General features: G+C 40.7%; 1 protein-coding gene across 1 annotated transcript; it reads left to right on the top strand.

Annotated features, from left to right (window-relative positions):
• Positions 1-143: 143 nt before the first annotated feature.
• On the top strand, positions 144-20583 carry LOC127659679 (matrin-3-like). Its single transcript, XM_052149601.1, has 10 exons — positions 144-227; positions 12151-13043; positions 13452-13513; positions 14263-14301; positions 17381-17484; positions 17903-17961; positions 18223-18339; positions 18896-19021; positions 19122-19175; positions 19281-20583. Exons 2-10 carry the CDS (start codon positions 12285-12287, stop codon positions 19725-19727), a joined length of 1767 nt encoding a protein of 588 aa, XP_052005561.1. The 5' UTR covers positions 144-227; positions 12151-12284; the 3' UTR covers positions 19728-20583.
• The last annotated feature ends 438 nt before the right edge of the window (positions 20584-21021 follow it).

Consider the following 21021-nt stretch of genomic DNA (forward strand, 5'->3'; position numbering starts at 1 on the left):
ATAATAAATGTTGATTTAAAGTCTATTTTGATTACTGTGGAGTTTTATACGTAGAAACTATTATTTTATTACTTTTATTTTGAAATGTATATCGGAAGTTAGAGAAATGTTATCATGATCGCTTCCGCCTTCATGTTGTTCGCCGTTGTCATAGTAGCAGCAGCCAGAGACTCATGTCTTGCAGTTCGAAACCTTAATTACTAAAAACCGCGAAGAAAAGCAACAATGTAAGTAGGAACACTCCAGTCCAAAGACAGATAGGACTTAATATACTTTTATTTGAACAAGCTATAATAAACTTGAGTTGTGGTTTGATCTACTTAATAACTAACGTTACCGTTTCTTTCGTTACTCTTTGTGCGTATCGTATCTGGTATTTAGCGTGAATGTTTCTTGGACATGTTCTCTCATATTTCAGAAATTTTCGCCTAAATAAAGTATTTTGCCATAAATACTCGTTGTCGTTATGCAGCTTGTTATTTAATTATTTAAGCTGTTTGTCTTTAGAAATGTAGGATTACATGTTCAGTCAAGTAAAGGTGTTTCGTGTAGAAAGGTTGTGGGATGTTTCTTCAATTTTTGTCAGTTCGCTCATTGCTGTCCCATATATTTTTTTCCTTTCCCTAATCTGTACCGAAATTGAGGATAGTTCAGTGTTAATGCCACGTCTACAAAGCTGTTATTCTTTGTGGTGTGCAATTAATATTTCAGTTCCTATTTCTGTATGTAGAATAAGCATTAGAAACTAACTGAAAAGTGACTGTGTTATATCATTCCCTTAAGGGCGTCATGATGTGCCATTTATATTATTTTGATGTTCTTTGAGTCTCACTTATTATATTAGTTATAATATAACTATAAATATTATATTCGTTTTGTTCTTATAACAGTCATATACATGATCACTTTCCACCCTCATTTTGTGCCCGGTTGCTTAAAGCACAAATTTAATGGTGTTGGAGAATCATAAACAACTTTTAAATTTTACTTGAGGGTCTTTATAGGTAAACTTCATAATCCCCACCAAGTGTGCCGCACAAGCCCTCAAAAGTGAAGCCAAAACGTCTCGATCGCCCCCCGGTGACTGGTCCTAGTATAGGTCATAAACCCCGCCTCCCCATGTTATTCAACGGGACGTGAGACCTACTAAACAATTAAATTACACTTCACATATATTTTTCCCAAAGATAGTTTCTGTCATTTACTGTAGTTTCTATCACATTGATGTAATTTCGTTGATGTTAGTTATTTGCTGCTATCAAAACGGTGCTGTGACATCATGATTGACAGCTGTGATTGACAGTTTCTCTGAGCGAAGTAGTCACTGAAGCACCAACTGACTTTTTTTTCGGGATCTTCGGAGGACTGAGGAGATTGGAGCTTTAAATTTTATATCAAAATTTCTATAATTAATTATTTCACACCATCATAAGTCAAAAGTGCAGGGGCGTGTGCTTGCGATTGATTCAGCGAGAGTGAGGTCGGGGCCTTGATTTTGCGGCTTTACTTCCTGCTAACTACTGCGCAGGTCTGGTCCCGAAATCGCAACTGCGCAGACTCGAGTCCCAAGATGTCAGCGCCATATCGGGACACTGACGGCTTCAGTTGTCACCAATGGAAAAGAGCGAAGGGGCGTCGTCCATCTTTTTTTACTGTCTATGATCCCCACATATTTCCCTTAAATATAATTTTTTTACTAGTATTCCCTTAAAGTGCATAAAACCCCTTAACTGCCATTTTCCCAAGTAAACTCTAAGGGTAGAAAAACTTCGCCTTAAGTGTTTGCTAAGAGTTAAATGTTTTCCAAAAAATAAATTTCTAGAACCAGTTGAAGAGTACAGTATACCAATGTAAATGTTTCATAATAGGGAGAGCATTTTGGACCATCTTAGCAATAATAAACATATGCAGGACTACTATGGGGAATCGTTAACATATGATGAAAGGCAATCTAATATCACATTCAGCACCTCAAATTCACTACTCAACACTACTCACTGTAAAAGGTGACTTCCTGAAGTGGACACTCACCAGCCATATAAGCTGAATCCTCCATTAATTGCTCTATGATAAACTCGAGATGTTGTTTCATTCACACAGAAATAAAATGTGTACACACAAAAAAGTGTTTAAATCTATTAATTTTGAGGATTGTTCCTGAGAAACAAATGACCATTTTAAAATATTTATGCAGTAATCACAAACAACTGTAATCGGTTCATCCAGAAAGTTATAATATTAAAGCATCTGCCTGTTTTCTAAGAAATATGTGCTTTGAACAATGAAATGGCAATGACCAATCAGAGATGCAGCGAGTCTACAGTACAGTCCTATCAGTAATGACAACCAATCCTTATGAGCAAGTTTTGAATAATCTGACATCCAGATACTTGCTTTTCAGTGCATTTAATTTCGGTTTGCGATGGCACACGACAATTAGTGCATAGAAACTTCACATGACACTCGAAAAAAAGCTGTAGAACAAAGTTTTTTTTTTAATATATTTTCAATTTTATAAATGTCGCCCCATTTTATTTATCATAGGTAAACCACCCACTAACGAGCAACGCAACAACTAAAATGATACCAGACTGTTATAATCAATAAGTGATTTATTGTGTTGTTTAAACAGCTATATTTATTATAAGAGCATTTGTGAGTGCAGAACAGGAGAGTTTGAATATTGTTGGGTTGGTCAATTTTTGTATGTACAAAAAAAGAATAATAATTGTATTGATGATATCAATACTTTGTATTGACAAGCTACAAAGTAGTTTTGAAGTCAGTTTGTTTTGGACATAGAAAAAGTCTTGAAATTACACAGACCATCATCATTATCATGTCTTCTCAAATAAATGCCTATTTGACCCACAATTGCTGTTGTTAGATTGAAATTTGAACAAATCACACAACTGCAAACAGGCTGATGTTACTTTCCAAAGTGCAACCGCTTTGAAAGGAGGCCAAATATGATTTAAGCATCATCTTATGTTATCAAGATCACAATACAGGATTTTAATTGCAGTAAAGAAGTTCAATTTAAATCGCCTGTACAGTTTGACTATTGAATATGTAAAATATTATTATTTACTGTATGTGGACCAAAAATGTAAGCAGTAAAGACACCTTGCTTGTCTTACGTTAGTTTTCTGCCAAATTTTTCAGGCATTTGAAGCATTAAATGTGCCAGGATGTGTATACATCAACCTGTTAAATGACAGGAATAGTTCAGAAAGAACCTACATACATTTCTTCAATGTAAACCATAAATATACTTTTATAATAACCTTTAGTAACAATAGGGCTGGGCAAAAGTAATTATTTTTTTTATTTGGTCGATTCAATATCGATTCTTAACAGCAATGGATAGGGTCTGATTAACGTGAATCCTTTTATTACTAGGTTTCTCTCTCTCAGCTTTTTTTGCATGAACGGCGCTGCAAAACAATGTGCTGATCAGGGGTGACGTCCTTCTTCCCAGTTGGCGTTTTACGAGTGGGGTGCATCTAACGTTACAGCAGGAGAAGCGGATGTAAACACGGAGATGCTGCGTAACAGCTAAATCCGTCCGTGTAGCACATGTTGACGGAGTACAACTTTTTCTTGGCTCTTTAGCCAGCAGTTATGTGTGTGCGTTTAAAGGGTGCTCGTGATGCGGATTGGCGCAAGAATGCTCAAAAACGCTGGTGACTTATCGAGGTATGAATGTAAATATAGAGAGTTATTTCTAAATTAAATGTAAACAGTGGGGAAAAAGGCTGAGTTTTATCAAAATATTTAAATTATACATTTGCAATTCTACCTCTGTCTATTATGTCATTAATAATAATCAAACAACAATATCAAGAAAACGAGACAACTTTTCACTGCTTTTTGCTTGGTTATTTTAGTAGCTATTTTAAGTAGTATTTTAGTAGTGTTTTAAGACCACCAGTAATAAGTATATTCTTGTGTGTATGTGTGTGTGTGTGTATTATGGTTGCACGATTATAGCAAAAATCATCATTGTTGAGTATTGCCCTTGATATTGTAAATGTCGATTAAAACGACTCGGTTACTAACGTATCCTCGGTTCCCTGAGAGGAGGGAACGAGTATTGCGTAAGTAGCTTACGCTATGGGAAAACTCAGTTTCTCGAGAAATATTGAAGTCTTTATGTAAAACGCATTGCAGCTGCACATGCAATGAGCGAGGCAGCTCGGTCATTGGCTGTGCTGCGGCTACTTGCTCGAACCAATGGCGGGGCGACTCTGAACGCGCGACCAATGGGCGCGCGCTTCGCGCTCAAGTTCTCAGAGCCCGCCAAGATGGGCGTGGCTAGGGCTATATTAGGCGCCCCGTCATGAGAGTTCTTTAGGTTCAATCGACTGAAGCGAACTGACCAAGCACAAGCACGGCAGCTTATGCAATACTCGTTCCCTCCTCTCAGGGAACCGAGGTTACGTTAGTAACCGAGTCGTTCCCTCTCGAGAGGTCTCTCCTATTGCGTAAATAGCTTACGCTATGGGAACACCATGCAAAAGGCCGTGCGTGCTGACTTCGGTCTATAAAGCCAGAGGCAGATGCCTGAACCTTAAAGCAAAGTGATTATTCAACGAGCCGGCCAACGGCGAGCTATATAATGGGATAATACAGAGCACCTTTGCCCCAAGGTGGCCCATGGTGGGGCGCTCATTGTAAAAACATAAGCACATATCTTGTGTACTGATTTTTTTACTTACTGATATGCATAAAAAACCCTCTAAGTCAGTCAGAGACGGACCTTATAAGGGAGGAGATAATGCTCAGCAAATACATACTCCAGTTCATACTACAGTCAGGCTGATAGAATGTTGGAATGCCATGAGGGGACCTGTAGGTTATAAAACCTGATAAATGTCGAAGGCGAGGCCCAGCCTGCCGCCGCACAAATATCTTCAATGGGTATCCCACTCGACCACGCCCACGAGGAGGCCATGCTCCTCGTAGAGTGAGCTCTGACGCCTAAGGGGCATTGAAGGCCCTTGGCTTCATAAGCCAGCGCTATAGCATCCACTATCCAGCGTGATATTCTTTGCTTTGAAACTGCGAGACCTTTAGTGCGGCCGCCAAAGCATACGAATAATTGTTCCGTCTGTCTGAACGGGGCAGAACATTTCAAATATACTCTGAGCACCCTGACCGGGCAGAGTAAATTAGCGTCACTTTCGTCTGCTGGAGGCGATAGCGCTGCCAGAGATATAACCTGTACTCTGAAGGGTGTGGAGAGCACTTTAGGAATATACCCGTGCTTTGGCCTAAGGACAACTCTGCAGTCGTTAGGTCCAAATTCCAGGCAAGCAGCGCTTGATGACAGCGCGTGCAGGTCGCCCACTCTCTTGACTGAGGCGAGCACCGGCAAGAGCGCAGTTTTGAGCGAGAGCTGTTTAAGGTGCACGGTTCGGAGAGGTTCGAACGGGGCACTCTTGAGTGCGTCCAGGACCGTGGCCAGGTCCCAGATCGGCACTGAGGGGGGGGCGAGGAGGGTTCATCCTCCTAGCGCCTCTTAGGAAACGAATGATTAGATCGTTTTTCCCTAATGAGCGTCCCTTGTCAGGATTGTGTGACGCCGCTATGGCAGCCACATAGACTTTGAGCATGGAGGGTGTGCGGCCCGCCTCCAGCAGCTCTTGCAAGAAGGTGAGTACACTTGGTATCTCGCACGATTTGGGGTTCAAGCTCTTGGTATCACACCAGTCACTGAACACTTTCCACTTTTGGGCATATAAGCGCCTCGTAGAAGGCGCTTGCGCCTCAGTGATGGTTCTCAACACTCCACTGGGGAGGTTCTCGGGAACCCGTTGAGGGGCCATGCATGAAGGGCCCACAGATCGGGGCGGGGATGAAGAATCATCCCGTTGGCCTGCCTGAGGAGGTACAGCCTCAACGGAATCGGCCATGGGGCAGATTGTATCATCTGCATCAGTTCTGGAAACCACATGTGGTTCTTCCAGAGTGGGGCTACCAGGAGCACTGCACATTTCACTTCCCTGATCCGACTGATGACCTGAGGTAGCATCACCATCGGGGGAAAAGCATACAAGGGGCGGTTCGGCCAGACTTGGGCGAGCGCGTCCGTGCTTTTTGAGAAGAAAAGAGGGCAGTGCGCATTTTCCCTGGAGGCGAAGATGTCGACCTCTGCCTCGCCAAAGGTTTGCCATAACCACTGAGCCGTCAGGGGGTGGAGAGACCATTCCCCTGGGAGAACTTTGTCTCTGGACAGCATGTCCGCTCCCTGGATCAGGACGCCTGGCACATGCGCTGCTCTCAGCGAGCGCAGGTTGTGCTGTGACCATAAGATGAGCTCCCTGGCCATAGAGTGCAGGGAGCTCGACCTGAGTCCACCCTGGCAATTTATATACGATACTACCGTCATGTTGTCCGTTCGGACCAGGACGTGTTCGTTTTTCAGGTACGGAAGCAGGGCTCTGAGAGCCAAGGCGACCGCTTTCATTTCCAGACAGTTTATATGGAGGCACATTTCCGGGTTTGACCAAAAGCCGGAGACAGGCCTGCCCTCGTAAAGGGCCCCCCATCCTATTTTGGAGGCATCTGTCGTGATCATTTTTCTCTGTGTGTTCACGCCCAGACTCACGCCGGTTTGATACCAGTCGACGGCTTTCCAGGGCATCAGGGCTTTTATACAGCCGTGATTCGCTCTGATTAAAAAGTGGCCCGAGCGCCACGTGTGAGTGGGGACATGGCTCTTGAGCCAGCGTTGGAGAGGACGCATGTGCAACAATCCTAGCTGGAGTACAGCCGATGCCGAGGCCATGAGACCGAGCATCCTTTGAAATCGTTTGACGGGGGCATGTGCGCCCGCGCTGAATGATGTTGCAAGGCGCCGAATAGAGAGCGCGCGCTCTGATGAGAGGTGCGCTGTCATCTGCACTGAGTCTAGCACTATTCCCAGAAAAGAGATATTTTGGCTGGGGGATAGCACGCGCTTTGCAAAATTGATTCTCAGACCCAGGCATTCTAGATGGCTGATAATCCAAGATCTGTGCGTTGTCAACTGACACTCTGATTGTGCTGTCGGGGATTTTTTCCCAGGCTTTTGCTCGCACAGATATGGGCTGAATGCTGGCTGGGGGCGTGTCGCAGTGACGTATGGGCCCCACCGGCGAATCGCCTTGTGCTAACACTGAGCTTACAGCTCTCAGAAGCGCGGGCGCGCGCTGAGCAGCTTTGTTGAGTGCCAAGTGCAGGGGTGCATGTGAGATTACAGGCACACGTGCTATCTCCATAATGCTCGCAGCATGAGCTGGAGAAATGTTTGAAACTGTATCGACAGTGTTTACGGGTGGGGGTGCATACATTGTAATAGGCACGCGCGCCACTTTCATAAAGCTTCCCGCTCTTAGCGGGGAGTTTCTTGGCTCGCGCGTGGCATCTGTGATGCTCGCGGCATGAGCCAGAGAACTGTTTGAAACTGTATGGGCAGCGCTTATGGGTGGGGGTGCATATACTGTAGTAGGCACACGCGCCACTTTCATAAAGCCTCCCGCTCGCGGCGGGGGGTTTCTGGCCATGCATACAGTGTTTGTGTGTAGGGGTGCATGCATGACAGCAGGCATGCGTGCTACCTTTATAGTATTTCCCGCTTTTACTGGGGAAGTGTTTATAACTGTGGGAACAGTGCTTGTGTGTAGTGGTGCATACATGACAATAGGCACACGATCTACATTTATGGGACGTCCAGCTGGAGCTGGGGAAGTATTCGGCACTGTTTGGACAATATTGATATGTGGGAATGCGCACTTTAGTGTGGACATGTGACCCCTTAGTGACACAAGCAGAAAACGGGGGAGTTCTTTGGTAGTGGTGAAGCACGCGGGGACTTGCCCGGCGTGACGTCACTGAAGTCCGCGTGCTCTGGCGGCCTCTGTGAGCGGCACTTTTTCCGGGAGCAGACACGATAACAATGACAGTGATTCCTGAAATATAAGAACAGTTAAGCTGAATTACTTTATTGCTATTTTGTACAAATCAAATTCACATTGGCGCGTGAATATATACATATACATTTGTGTGTATGTATACATAAATCCAAATAACCTCACAGATCTTTATTGTAAGGGGTTTAAACAATGTTTTCCATACTTGTTCGTTGAACCATAAACAATTAATGTACATGCACCTGTATAATGGCCGTTAAGACACTAACAGCTTACAGATGGTAGGCAATTAAGGTCACAGTTCTAAAAACTTAAGATACTAAAGAGACCTTTCTCCTGACTCTGGAAAACAAACAAAAAAGATGCCATGGGGCCCTGCTCATCTGTGTGAACGTGCCTTAAGCTGCGTTCACTCTGCCAGCTACTTTGTCGCTGCATGTCGCCAGTGGCTGGTGGTTAGGTTGCTAATGGTGTGGATGGGGAGTCTAAACAGCACTGTTTCTTTACAATTAATATTATTATTAAAGGGCACCTATTATGGCATTTAAAATGTTCCTAATATTGTTTTGGGAGTCCCCAACAACAGTTTTACATGCATGCAATGACAAAAAACACTTTTGTTGTCTTATAATATGCATTTATGTTTACCTGATTTGCTCACCGACTCCCAAATGATTCGTTCAACGACTCATTTTTCCAGACTCCTCCTTTGCGTGATGCTAATCTGCGGTGATTGGTCAGATGACCCAGCAGTTGTGATCGGTATACTCTGTGCAGAGATTGTCGGAAACGGAACGCCCATCACCGCTTTGTAGTAAAAAAATCTAAATCAGAGAAGGAATTTGAGTTGATTTATGTGAGCGATCATAGCCCAAAGTTCGGTGGTAAACACCCAATCAGTTATTGTATGCGTTAGCCCAAAGCATAAACATATTGGTAAAGCACTGCATTACTACAAGTTATTGCTCTATTCTTTATGACAACTCCAATAACATCGACAAACATTTCACATATTTCAAAAAAATTGACATTGGAGACCTAGAAGCTGTGCTGAGTGTAACTTACACAACACACACAAATACTTATTAAGCATGCTAAAAAACACATAAAAGCAACAATTATTAATAATACTTACAGGTTGTGATTCGGAGGAGGAAGCTGATCCAAATAAACTTGGTACTGAACCTTCCTTCAGTATCAACCGGCTCGCGAATCCACACTTGAAAGCATTCATGTTCATAAAGCAATCGTCATTAAAGTTTATATTTACAACTATACCGCACAAGGTTCGGGCTATACTTGTGTGGTATAGTTGTAAATATAAACTCCAGCCACTGATTCTTCACATGCTCGTCCCTGGGCAGTGAAAAAAAGGTCGCTTTTGATATGCACTTCAGAGCACAGCGTCTTGTTGTCGACATGATGTTTTCAAGTTTTCCCTGGTGTCTGCGCGCGCAATGAGTGGGCGCGGCCAGTTTGATCATTTTTTGTCTTGACGTCACAATGAAAAGGAAAATGACTCATTGGAAAAACGATTCATTAAATTGACTCAGAGTCGACTCCTACTTTGAGAGACAATAACTTTTTTTACGGTGAACTTTCATATATAAAACTTTACAGGATGTTTTTGTTCACTTAAATCTATGTTACACACTACATGAAAGGTAATTTTCAAAATTCCGTAATAGGTGCCCTTTAAAATATTAGGATCACGTGAGCTCTACCATCTTCTCTCGTATTGGCTGTCGCTCCCATAAGTTGCTCTTACTTTGCATAAATGCAAACATTTCTCAACTTTGTCACGTCGCTGGACACGCCCACATCCGGTCGCCGTCGCTCGTGTTATGATCACCAGCTCTCATTGAAAATTAATGAGATGAGGTTGTTTTGTTGCTGCGTGTCGATGGCATAGTGAACGCAGCTTTAGGCATGCTGCATGGAGGCATGAGGACTGCAGATGTGGTCAGGGCAATAAATTGCAATGTCCATACTGTGAGACGCCTAAAGGTGCTTACACACTGCCAGCGACATCGCCAGCGACATCGGCAGCGGCATCGCGACAGCGACTCAATACCATTCATTTTCAATGCGAGCACAGCGACTTCCGGCGACACGAGCTGTCGCGACCGTTGGCGCTAGATGTGGGCGTGTCCAGCGACGCGACAAAGTTGAGAAAAGTTCAACTTTGGAGCGACTAACGGAAGCGACAGCCAATAGGAGAGACGACGGGAGAGCTCACGTGATCCTCTCTCTCTCTCTCTCTCTCTCTCTCTCTCTCTCTCTCTCTCTCCTGCAGTAACGGAAAGATGGATGAAAGGCTAATTCTTGCTGTTAGAAATTTTCCAGTGCTCTATGATATGTCTCTTCACCCTTACAAGGACATTTTAAAGAAAAATACTGCGTGGAAAGGTGTATCTGAGATCGCGGGGATTTTATGGACCCAGACAGACCGACATTTGCATTTTCGCCGCAGATAAACAGCCACTCTGGCAAACAGCACGACTTGTTTCTCATTCATCTTTGATATAAAGCATTTTATGTACTGATTCCATTTATATTTAGTCTTTTCCCTCCAAAATGTTTGTTTTTAGTGGCAAGAAAAGAGATTCGCTGTCAACAGCAATGGAAAGGCATCCGTGAATGTCATTTATAAACGTTACTAGGCAACCAGTAGTGGGAACGCCCACTAGCGACTTCACCGCCAGCCACTGGCGACCTGCAGCGATAAAGTCGCTGGCAGTGTGTACGCAGCTTTAGTCAGCACTACAGAGAGACAGGAAGGACAGCCAATCATCCTCGCAACCCACGTGGAACAACACCTGCACAGGATCGGTACATCTGAATATCACACCTGCGGGACAGGTACAGGATGGCGACAATAATTGCCTGAGTTATACCAGGAATGCACAATCCCTCTATCAGTGCTCAGACTGTCCACAATAGGCTGAGAGATGCTGGACTGCGGGCTTGTAGGCCTGTTGTAAGGCAGGTCCTTACCAGACATCACCGGCCACAATGTCGCCTATGGGCACAAACCCACCTTCGCTGGACCAGACAGGACTGGCAAAAAGTGCTCCTCACTGACTAGTCATTGTTTTGTCTCACCAGGAGTGATGGTCGGACTCACGTTTATTGTTGAAGCAATGAGCGTTACGCCGAGGCCTGTACTCTGGAGCGGAATCATTTTGAAGGTGGAGGGTCCGTCATGGTCTGGGGCGTTGTGTCACAGCATCATTGGATTGAGCTTGTTGTCATGGAAGACATCCTCCTCCCTCATGTGGTACCCTTCCTGCAGGCTCATCCTGACAATGCCACCAGCCATACTGCTCGTTCTGTGCGCCATTTCCTGGAAGACAGAAATGTCAGTGTTCTGCCATGGCCAGCGAAGAGCCCGGATCTCTTGAGCACGTCTTGGACCTGTTGGATCGGAGGGATAGGGCTAGGCCCAGAAATTTCCTGGAACTTGCAAGTGCCTTGGTGGAAGAGTGGGGTAACATCTCGCAGCAAGAACTGGTAAATCTGGTGCAGTCCATGAGGAGGAGATGCACTGCAGTACTTAATGCAGCTGGTGGCCACACCAGATACTGACTTTTACTTTTGATTTTGACCCCCCAGGGAAATGTTCAGGGAAACATTATTCCATTTCTGTTAGTAACATGTCTGTGAAATTGTTCAGTTTATGTCTTGGTTGGTGAATCTTTTTATGTTCATTCATACAAATATGTAGACGTTAAGTTTGCTGAAAATAAAAGCAGTTGAAAGTGAGAGGACATTTCTTTTTTTGCTGAGTTTATGTTTATATATATATATATATATTATATATTCTCAAATTAATTTCCATTAAATTTGTTTCTGTTCCTAATTGTCTTATTTGTTGTTTTCGTTCACACAGTACAACTTGATGTTTTAAATCCTCGCCTGGCAAAGAAAGTGCAGTGCATTCCCTGTCTTTCACATCCACATTTAAGGATCCAAATTTGATTCCAATTCTTTTTCCTTCAAAGCTCAATTGTACTTTATCAATAAATGGTGCTAGTAACTCTTCTTGGTACTTGTAAATCTTCATTTTATGGTCTAATTGGTCGGTGTACCAAACTGAATCTTCATTGTAAATAATTTTTGCTTCTATTACTTGCATTGTACCATTTGAAGTTCACTGTCTTGCTTTCCTGTGCCACTGCTAACCCATTTCACGAGCATGTTCAAAATCATTGCTCCATTTGTGTTTCTGCAGACCTGTTTCATTCTGGAGGAAAAAACTTTTCTCTGCACTGAAGTGTCTTTGAGATCCAGAATTGTATCGAAGAAGTGTCCTTCTGGGGACTTTTAAAATTGCTTTGTTCTTCTCTTTTCCGTAATTTCTAAACCATGTCCCAGAAACAGACCAATGTCGATGCTCAAAAAGGCATTGCTGTTGGCCGTGTCCTTTTGGTAGCTGCTGAGACTTTAAACTTTAGTGTGGATGAGACACACTCTGATCCCTACGGCTCCTCTTCCCAGTCCCATAGCGGCATGGTTGGTTTGATTGGAGGGGAAGGAAAAGACCGGGACTCTCAGCTTTCCCACCAAGCGGGCAGCCACATTAGCAATACAATGAAACTCTTCACAAGCCTAGGTCTGTCACCAACTGACATGGACGCCCTGGCACAGTTTCCAGAGGAGAACATCAATGTGGAGACCTTGCCCCGACTTATCATGCAACTTAAGAGCCGCAAGATGGAATCAGGCCACCACATGGCTGACAATCTGTCAAGAGTTTCTTCAGAGACTTCCTACAGAGACAGCCGAGAGGATTGGGGCGACATACAGGGTGGAAGACTGGACCGTTCCAGCGGCCAGAGTCAAAGCCGTTCACAAGGTCACTATGGTTGTAGTTCCATGTGCGATACGTCTGATCGAGGGTATGACATGTTAGATTATGGCTGCAGAGAGGGACAATATTCTGAGCTTTCCCAGAACTCCTACCGCAGCCTTGGCATGTCCACGTCATCGGCATCTGACGACAAGTTCATGCAGAGAAGAATGGGTGCCCCGTCCCAGGGAAAAGTGCAAGATTTCTTGGGAGTCATGCCTCCTATGTTTCCTTATGTGTGTGCCCTTTGTGATTTTGATGTTCACTCTGTCATGGTGAGTATTTAAATCACTTGCCTCTTGCACACACTTCCTTTTTTCCAAGTGTTCCACATGTTTGATAGAAATTGTTTTTTTCTTTTTATATAATTTGAGTCAGTGTTGCTTAATATTGCACAAAATTTGATTGAAGAACACAATGGATGTCTATAGTATACACTTGGCAAAGGTCACGTATCTTGTACATAATCCAGGCTCATTTCTGAACTCATTTGTCATTAACACTTACAGACAATAAACAAAGCTGAAGGGTAGCTTAGGGATAATTTGACAAAAATTTCAACTTGTCAAGGCAGCTTTTGTCCAATAGGATAAGGTTTTTACTTGTTTAGTTCTAGCTGTAATTCTACAGTCGGATACAAGCCATTTTGGTTTATCCATTTATCCTTTCCTGTGTTTGTTAAGGAATGGACTCAGCACACAACTGGGATTCGTCATTCCGAAAACTGCAGACAACTCCTACAATTGTAAGTGGACTGCTGTGTGTAAACTGGTAAACTGTCCTGTTCAAATGTTTAAGCCATGCTGGTAGACTTTTGGAAACATTTTATGATCTCACAATCCTAAACTCTTTTTTGTTGGGGGGGTTCAAATTGACTTCAGCTCCAGTTTGTGCTTTTCCAGGTACAATGTCCTTTGGATGAATTGTTAACCAATGCATGGTGATAACCATAAGTGTTGAATTTAATAACCTTCAAGGAACAGTTCAACTGAAACTCTAAATTCTGTCATCCATTTTACCCAACATCATGTCTTTCCAAACCCAAATAACCTTTGGTAGAACACACAAGGCAGAATGTTGATTCTCAATGTTTGAGAATGCTATAAAAGTATACAGTGTCCATGGCTAAGGAGCTCCAAATAGGACACAATTACTCACTTTGTATGGAACCCAAATTAAAGCCATTCTTCAGTTATTGTCTTCCCCTTCAATATAGCTCTCACTTATGCAACATAAATTAATACAAATAAGATTTGAGAACAAGTCTTTCAGTGAGTAACGGTTACATTTCAGTCTGTTCCTTACACAAAGCCACTGCATTTTTTAGCATCCATCCATTGTAACTTTCAAGTATTTTTTTTTTTTGGTACTTGTTTGCTGGGATCAAATCCCATTTGAAAATATTAAAGAGGATGCTTCCACTGAAATTTCTGTCTTCAGGATTTAAAGCAAGCATTGTAAAGCAACTGCAAACTGTTTTCTGTTGTTTTACAGGTTCCCAGACTGGGATCCTCACTTGCCCTCGGCTCGCATGTATGTCACTGTCATATTATTATTAAAAATTTTGAGTTTAAGATATTTTTTGAATATCTGTGTAGAAAAGAGTAGAGATGGGACAATATATCGAATTTAGAAATATTGCAAACCAAAATAAATGAGGAACCATATTGAAGTAAAATTTGATATTTTGGAATTTGGAACATTGTTTTCCATTCATGTGATCATAAATAAAATGACCTGTCAAACATATCAAAATCTAAAAAAATTCTACACTATTTACAGAGTTCACACATGTCCTGCAAGTGCTTGGAATTAGCTTTTAGAACTTTAAGTACTGGTATACCTAGATAATCATCTTGATTTGTTGAAAAGTGCTGAAAAGTGCTTGAAATTAAAATGGAGAATTTATTTTGTGTAATGTGTGTCCATCAATGATTAGATCTACGCATTCCAATTTCATAGAGTAATGTCTTTTAATATCCTTGTTGATCAGAAAGTAAAAATAAACAAATTATTATAAAAAATAATCTTTATATCACATAGCGAGGAAGCTGTAAAGTAACTGTGCAATGTCTCTTGTTAATGTGTGCTGAAACAATGCACTGAGTTGCTCGCTGAACTGTTGTCATTCTTAAAGATACAGTACAATTTTAGTGGTGTAATGCAAATTAATGTAACCTCAATGTAAATTCTTGGAAATTGTACACATTTCAAACAGTGACCGCTCATATCATTAGTATTTATGCAGTTTCATGACAATATTAATTGATAGAATGAAGACTTAACATTTAAAAAAATATAAAATGTGATTATAATAATGATAACAAATAATAATAAAAAAAATACTTATTTTCCTTGCATAAAAATATGTCCCTGAGCTTTTGGAAGCCAGGAGTGCCATTTTCACAAAAATTAGGGAATAACTTATAAATCTATTCATTTAAAAATAAAAACTTGAATAAATAAGTCAATATTTAATGGACAAATAAAAAGACACATTTAAATTTGTTTATTTAATTCATGTTTAAAAATATAATTATATTTAAACGTAAAATTGTGCATTAATAAATCATATTTATTTCATGGTTAAAATGTCATTTAAATGTAGCAATAAATGAGTACATTAATGAGACTTTTAAATGTACTTTGTAATGCACTTTAAAAGCGCCTTTTAAATTGCAAAGGTATTGGGAAATTGCTTTTCCTCATCCGTTTGCCAATGGCTTTTCTTTTTAGTTTTTTCTTTTCTTTCTCCTATTGAGAATCATGTTAAAAAAATGCCATTGGACTGTCAATTCATGGGAGCAACCAATGAACTTTCGACTCAGTTATAAGACACACACCCCCCTCTCCTACATGCCACGTGTTTTATTGGACTATGGTAAAAGCAATTGTACTTTATTGGATCTGTGAATCCCGCACATAAGAAACGGATGTGAAGCTTATCAGAAATTAATGGTGGCTTCATTGTTGCTGTGAAATGCTGAACGCGGCCCTACCTGAGCGTGTAGTGTAATGTGTCCAGGATGGGAGCTGATAATCGTAATGCTGTCAACAGAACCAGCCTCCCGGCCTAAACTGAAACGCACAGTAACCACCATTCGCCTTACCCTACGCCACCGCTTGAGGTAACAATGAAGAATACTGCCAGATCCTGTACTAAAGCACCTCCATGAAGTTGGCAACCCATATAATAAAATCTTTACCAAATCAATACCATTCTAAAATGTTTTGTGCTGGTTCGGTGTTTGAGATGGACATAATTTTTTTGGCTGTGTTATGTTTCTTTCCACCCCATGAGCAGGGACAGATTATGACTCGCAAAGGTACTGAGGCCAATTATCTCCAAGCCCCCCCACCCCGCCCGTTGTTCATGCCCAAGCATTTTTTCAAGCCTTAATCCGTCCCTGCCCATGAGCTCCAAATTGCCGTTTGTTTGTCCTCGGTTTGTGCTGACTTGTGCCATTAAAAGAAACACTAAGTATCTCTCTTACTTCGATATAGAAAGAAACTTTTCGGGAGCTGTGACGTCACTCCAGATCACTCCAAACCAATGTCGTTCATTTGTGCTCTATTTGTGCTGTCAAAATAATCATCATAATGTTTTCCTTTATTTGTATTAAACGAGATAGCTTTTGGGAGCCATGAAATCATGCAGGCTAAACCCAATGTCAATCTTTCTCACCTGTCTCCATAGTTTTTTTAATCGATTCTCAATTGGAGAAAGAAAAGCAATTGGCAAATTAATTAAGAAAAGAAATTGCCAAATACCTTTTTAAAATGAGATTTTAAAAGTTGCTTTTAAAGTGCATTTAAAAGTCTCAATGTACTCATTTATTGCTATATTTAATTACAATTTAACGATGAAATAACTTTTTTATTGTTAAATTTAATGACATTTTTAAACATGAATTAAATAAACATTTAAATGTGTCTTTTTAGTTGTCCATTTATAAATTGACTTATTTATTTAGGTTTTAATTTTCAAATGATGAATGAATAAAAGCAATTGCCAAAGGTTTTATAAAACTCCATTTAAAAATGACTTACTAATGTGCTGTTTTATTGCTAAATATAAGTACATTTTAAAACATAAATTAAACACATTTAAATGTTTCTCTTAATTTGTTCATTTATAAATTGGTTTCACATTTTTATTTTCAAATAAACAGATTGATAATTATTTCCTTCATTCTTTTGACCTAGGCTAGGGATAGAAAAATTTACAGCTGTCCCTTTCATGTTATAGAGGAATATTGATTCCAACCCGTCATATTTTTCAGGACATGTTCTGTTCAGTTAAATTGCTTTGAACTGCACCTGATCAGCCTGAATGTACTGAAATATTTTTTAAGGTTAATTTATTTGTGATTTTTCTTACAGTGAAAAGTATATGATAAACACTTATTTAAACTTTGAGCATTTATAATGTATATTACAGAACATTATTCTGATGATGAGAAAATAGAAATAAAATAAAATTCTGTCATACTTTGTCATTTATGTGCCGTTATATTGAATCGTGAACATCATATTGTACGTCGATCAGATTTGTTAGATAACTTTATCATCCAACCCTTAGAAAAGAGCATTAAAATGTAATTTCTCTTAGGGCAACTTCCCTTTCACTGGACACAAAGAGTCGTCAAGATGGATTGCTGGGAGTAGCTCCAATGGGTGCTGGTCAACAAAGATCAGGGATGAGCTCCAACTGGGGTAATAAATCTTTCTGAGAATGTAGTCTGATAAAGCAAAAGTTATATTCCTTGGCGGACATCCTTTTGCTGTCTTTTTACAAAAGGACTGTTTTGATGAATCAGCAATCCACTTTCATGAAATTGTCTAACTACAGAATTTAGAAAAGTAGAAAATTTTTATTGTCTTTCTCTGTGGATTTCACTCATGGCTTACTGGGTTCTTTGGTGAAGGCTCCACTAAGTTTTTTTTTTTTTCCCCTACTACTACTACAAAACAGTATGTATATATATATATATATATATATATATATATATATATATATATATATATCCCTAAAATTATAAATTGTACTTATGACAGCTACCTTCTGAAGAATTCCAAGATGACAAATACTTTTCTTATGAAATATTGGCTAATTGTTATCACTCTTTTTAAGGGTCTGATTCCAGTATGGGAATGACAAATAAAAGTTCATCATATGCAGCGGCTCCAAAGGTAATAATATACTGAAAGTTATCTTATGGCAAGTGTCAAGGCTCTATTCCAGTTATGGTTACTTTGTTTTTAAATGTTAAAATTGATCTTTCACCTTTACTTTTATTAATTTTTTGAATGGAAAATGCACCTGCAATTTGTTGAGAAACACTGACATATACTTGATTGTAGTGTCCTTTTCAGTTATGGCAGCTTTTGATGGGAGTGGATAAAGTTAACTTGTCGCTTGTGCACTCATCAATATTTTTTTCCTAATTTTAGATAAGAAGTAGAGTGGTTGTGGCAAAATATGACCGGAAACCACTTTCATTAAGCAGCCTGTTTGCTTTGGCAAAACCCTTTGGCACCATCCATGAGCATCTTGTGCTGAATAACAAGGTAATAGCCCATAGCTGTACATGTATTTAGTTCAGTTTAAGCCTGTTTACAGTTTGTTTTTTGTATTTTTGCTCATGACAATACATTATATTTTTTAGTTTGCAATAAGATTGCACATATTTGGTATACAGTGTCCCCCAAAAGTATTTGGACACTTTTGTCACTATTTAAAATGTATGAATCATTGCAATACTTGACAAAATATAAACCAAGTGGAATCTAGAAGTAAATGATGCTAGACCTTTTCTGAGAACTAATTACACTTTTCTTAGCTGCTTTTTAATTACTTTGAATCTACTGGTGTCAAGGTAATTTTAGTAGTTCCCCTCAAGTTCACACAGGTGCTCTTGCTGAGTGACCACAGCTGTAGGTCATAACACATCTATTATTTTATAATGTAAAACCAAACAGACTTCTTTTATTCATTTATTTTTAAAGCGTGTGTGTGCTGTTGTGTGTCTACATCATATTGGGGGCCTCTGTGTATTCTTAATAACATTATGCAGTTGCAGTATTATTTATTTTTTGCACTCATTATCTCTGTTATTTTTCAAAGGCTTTCCTGGAGCTGCAGACACATGAGGAAGCTTTGGCCATGGCTAATTACTACCAGCGTAAGCCTGCCATTTTAAATGGGAAAGAGGTGCGCATTTATTTGTCAAAGGAACTGCTGGTAATAAAGGTGAGATGGCATAAATTATTTTGTGTTTCTGCATTAGAAAGAAGCTAAAAAGATTGGCTATTAAATGGTCAATAAAGCTTATTTTCTTTTATCAATTCAGAAATCTGGAAGACCGGACAGAGGCGCTAGACCTGTGAAGGGAGGAGACAGTCAGGTGGTGCTTTTCTCCTTCACCAGCCCAGTTGAAGTTATAATTTATTGTTAATAAATTCTGTGAACTGTTCCTCTTCTCTTGGATCTCTTTGTCTCCTTGTGACAGAACAATCTAGCCACGATGGACCCAGTGGAGGAATCCACTCTCCGCTCCACCCTGTCTCAGCAGGAAGCTTTACTGGGACGTCAGCAGGATCAGATCTCCGCTTCTAACCGGGCTCTGGAGATGATGGCATTGCAGCTTGCCCAGCTCACCTCTGTTATTCAACAGCTCCGACAGCCTTCCAAAGCCGGTCCCATCCAAGTGGATCAACATCTGGACCTAAGTCGCCACCGTTCTCCACCTACCCGAGTGGCTGACCACCATACCCAGTCCACAGTTTCAGCCAGGTCATCAGAATCACAGTCCGACACAGAGCCCATACTGGACGGGAGGGCCCGGGTGTCTCATAAGGAAAAGCGGCGACGCCTCATTCAAGGACTCTGTTTTTATTGTGGCCAGTCTGGTCATGTCAAAGCTTCCTGTCCAGTAAAAGACATCGCTCATCAGTAGGCAGGGGGTTACTGGCGAGCACAACACCCCTGGACAAAACCCCCGGATTTATGCATGCTTTATGCATGAAGGCATCTCGGGGGGGGGGGGGTCTGTTCTGTTTTTGTTATTTATCTCCCTCATGTGTATCAGGTGCTATCGGCATTTGTGATCAGCGTTTCAGTCCCACTGCCCATTTAATGCCTTTGTTGTGACATGTTCTTTCCTAGATTTTTGTTTGGCGCTGAATTAACTCCCCTCGCTCTCTCTGCTTAGTTGGTCCTGTCTCGTGTATCTGTTTTGGTTGCCCGTCTCTGCCTGCATGTCGGGAGTGTGGTTACCTTCTAGTTTGCTGTGTGCTTGTTCTCTGTACCCACGACTCTTCAACAGAGGATTCCTCACGGATCTGCTACTGACTACCACAATGCATATACTCGCCTACAAACACACTCTTCATGGAGGATTCCTCAGGGATCTGCTCACTGCCCTGCCACAGTGAACGCACATCGACGAAAACACCTATCACCTTCTTACTGCAGTCAGTGTCAGGTTCTCCATGCTTCACCTGCCCAGTTGATGTTATAATTTACTGGTAATAAATTATTTTAACTGTTCCTCGGCACTTTGGTCTCTTAGTCTCCTTGTGACAGAGTGGACATGCAGATACGACTCCAATGCAATTGCTGTGAAAAGCCTGAAATTTACTAGGTTATCACATTTATGAAAACTTTTGCATCTTAGAAAATTTGCCACAGGTCTTCTATATATTTAGGATAAATTATATTTTAGTCTCAATTGCCTCTGTCTCCATGTAATTCCAGACTGATTCTATGTTCAGTGGGAGGCTCTGTGGGTGCCATGCCATCTGTTGCAGGGCTCCCTGTTCTTTTATTGTATTGGAATGTTTGGGAGTCTAAAATATATTTTTATATACTAAAGCTGAAGATAGAAATAACCATCTCAAGATACATATTTTGCTAAACATCTTATGTGCCTTTTGCACAGTACTGTATCAATTTAATACGTTTTATGACTCAGTTAGTCATATAAACCACATATAAGAAACACAATAGCTGTTGTCTTTTTTGATAAACCGTAAAGTAGTATATATAACAGCATTTAGGTGAATAAACCTATATATTTATTATAGTATTCATATGTAGTAAAAAAAACTATGTAATGTTTGACCTCCAGACACCCATTGTCACAACCGTTTTTTAAAGCAATTTAAAAAATATGAATGGGAATATCATTACAATTGAGACAATTTTCCCAAATATTACACAAATGCACCATTGTGTCAACTATTTTCAGT

This window comes from Xyrauchen texanus, chromosome 19 (genome assembly GCF_025860055.1).
Source record: "Xyrauchen texanus isolate HMW12.3.18 chromosome 19, RBS_HiC_50CHRs, whole genome shotgun sequence".
Lineage (NCBI taxonomy): Eukaryota > Metazoa > Chordata > Actinopteri > Cypriniformes > Catostomidae > Xyrauchen > Xyrauchen texanus.

Coding starts and splice junctions, on each gene's coding strand:
- LOC127659679 (XM_052149601.1), top strand. CDS start 12,285: ATGTCCCAGAAACAGACCAATGTCGATGCTCAAAAAGGCATTGCTGTT. Junction 18,340..18,895: donor ATCTTGTGCTGAATAACAAG/GTAATAGCCCAT, acceptor TATTTTTCAAAG/GCTTTCCTGGAGCTGCAGAC. Junction 19,022..19,121: donor AGGAACTGCTGGTAATAAAG/GTGAGATGGCAT, acceptor TTATCAATTCAG/AAATCTGGAAGACCGGACAG.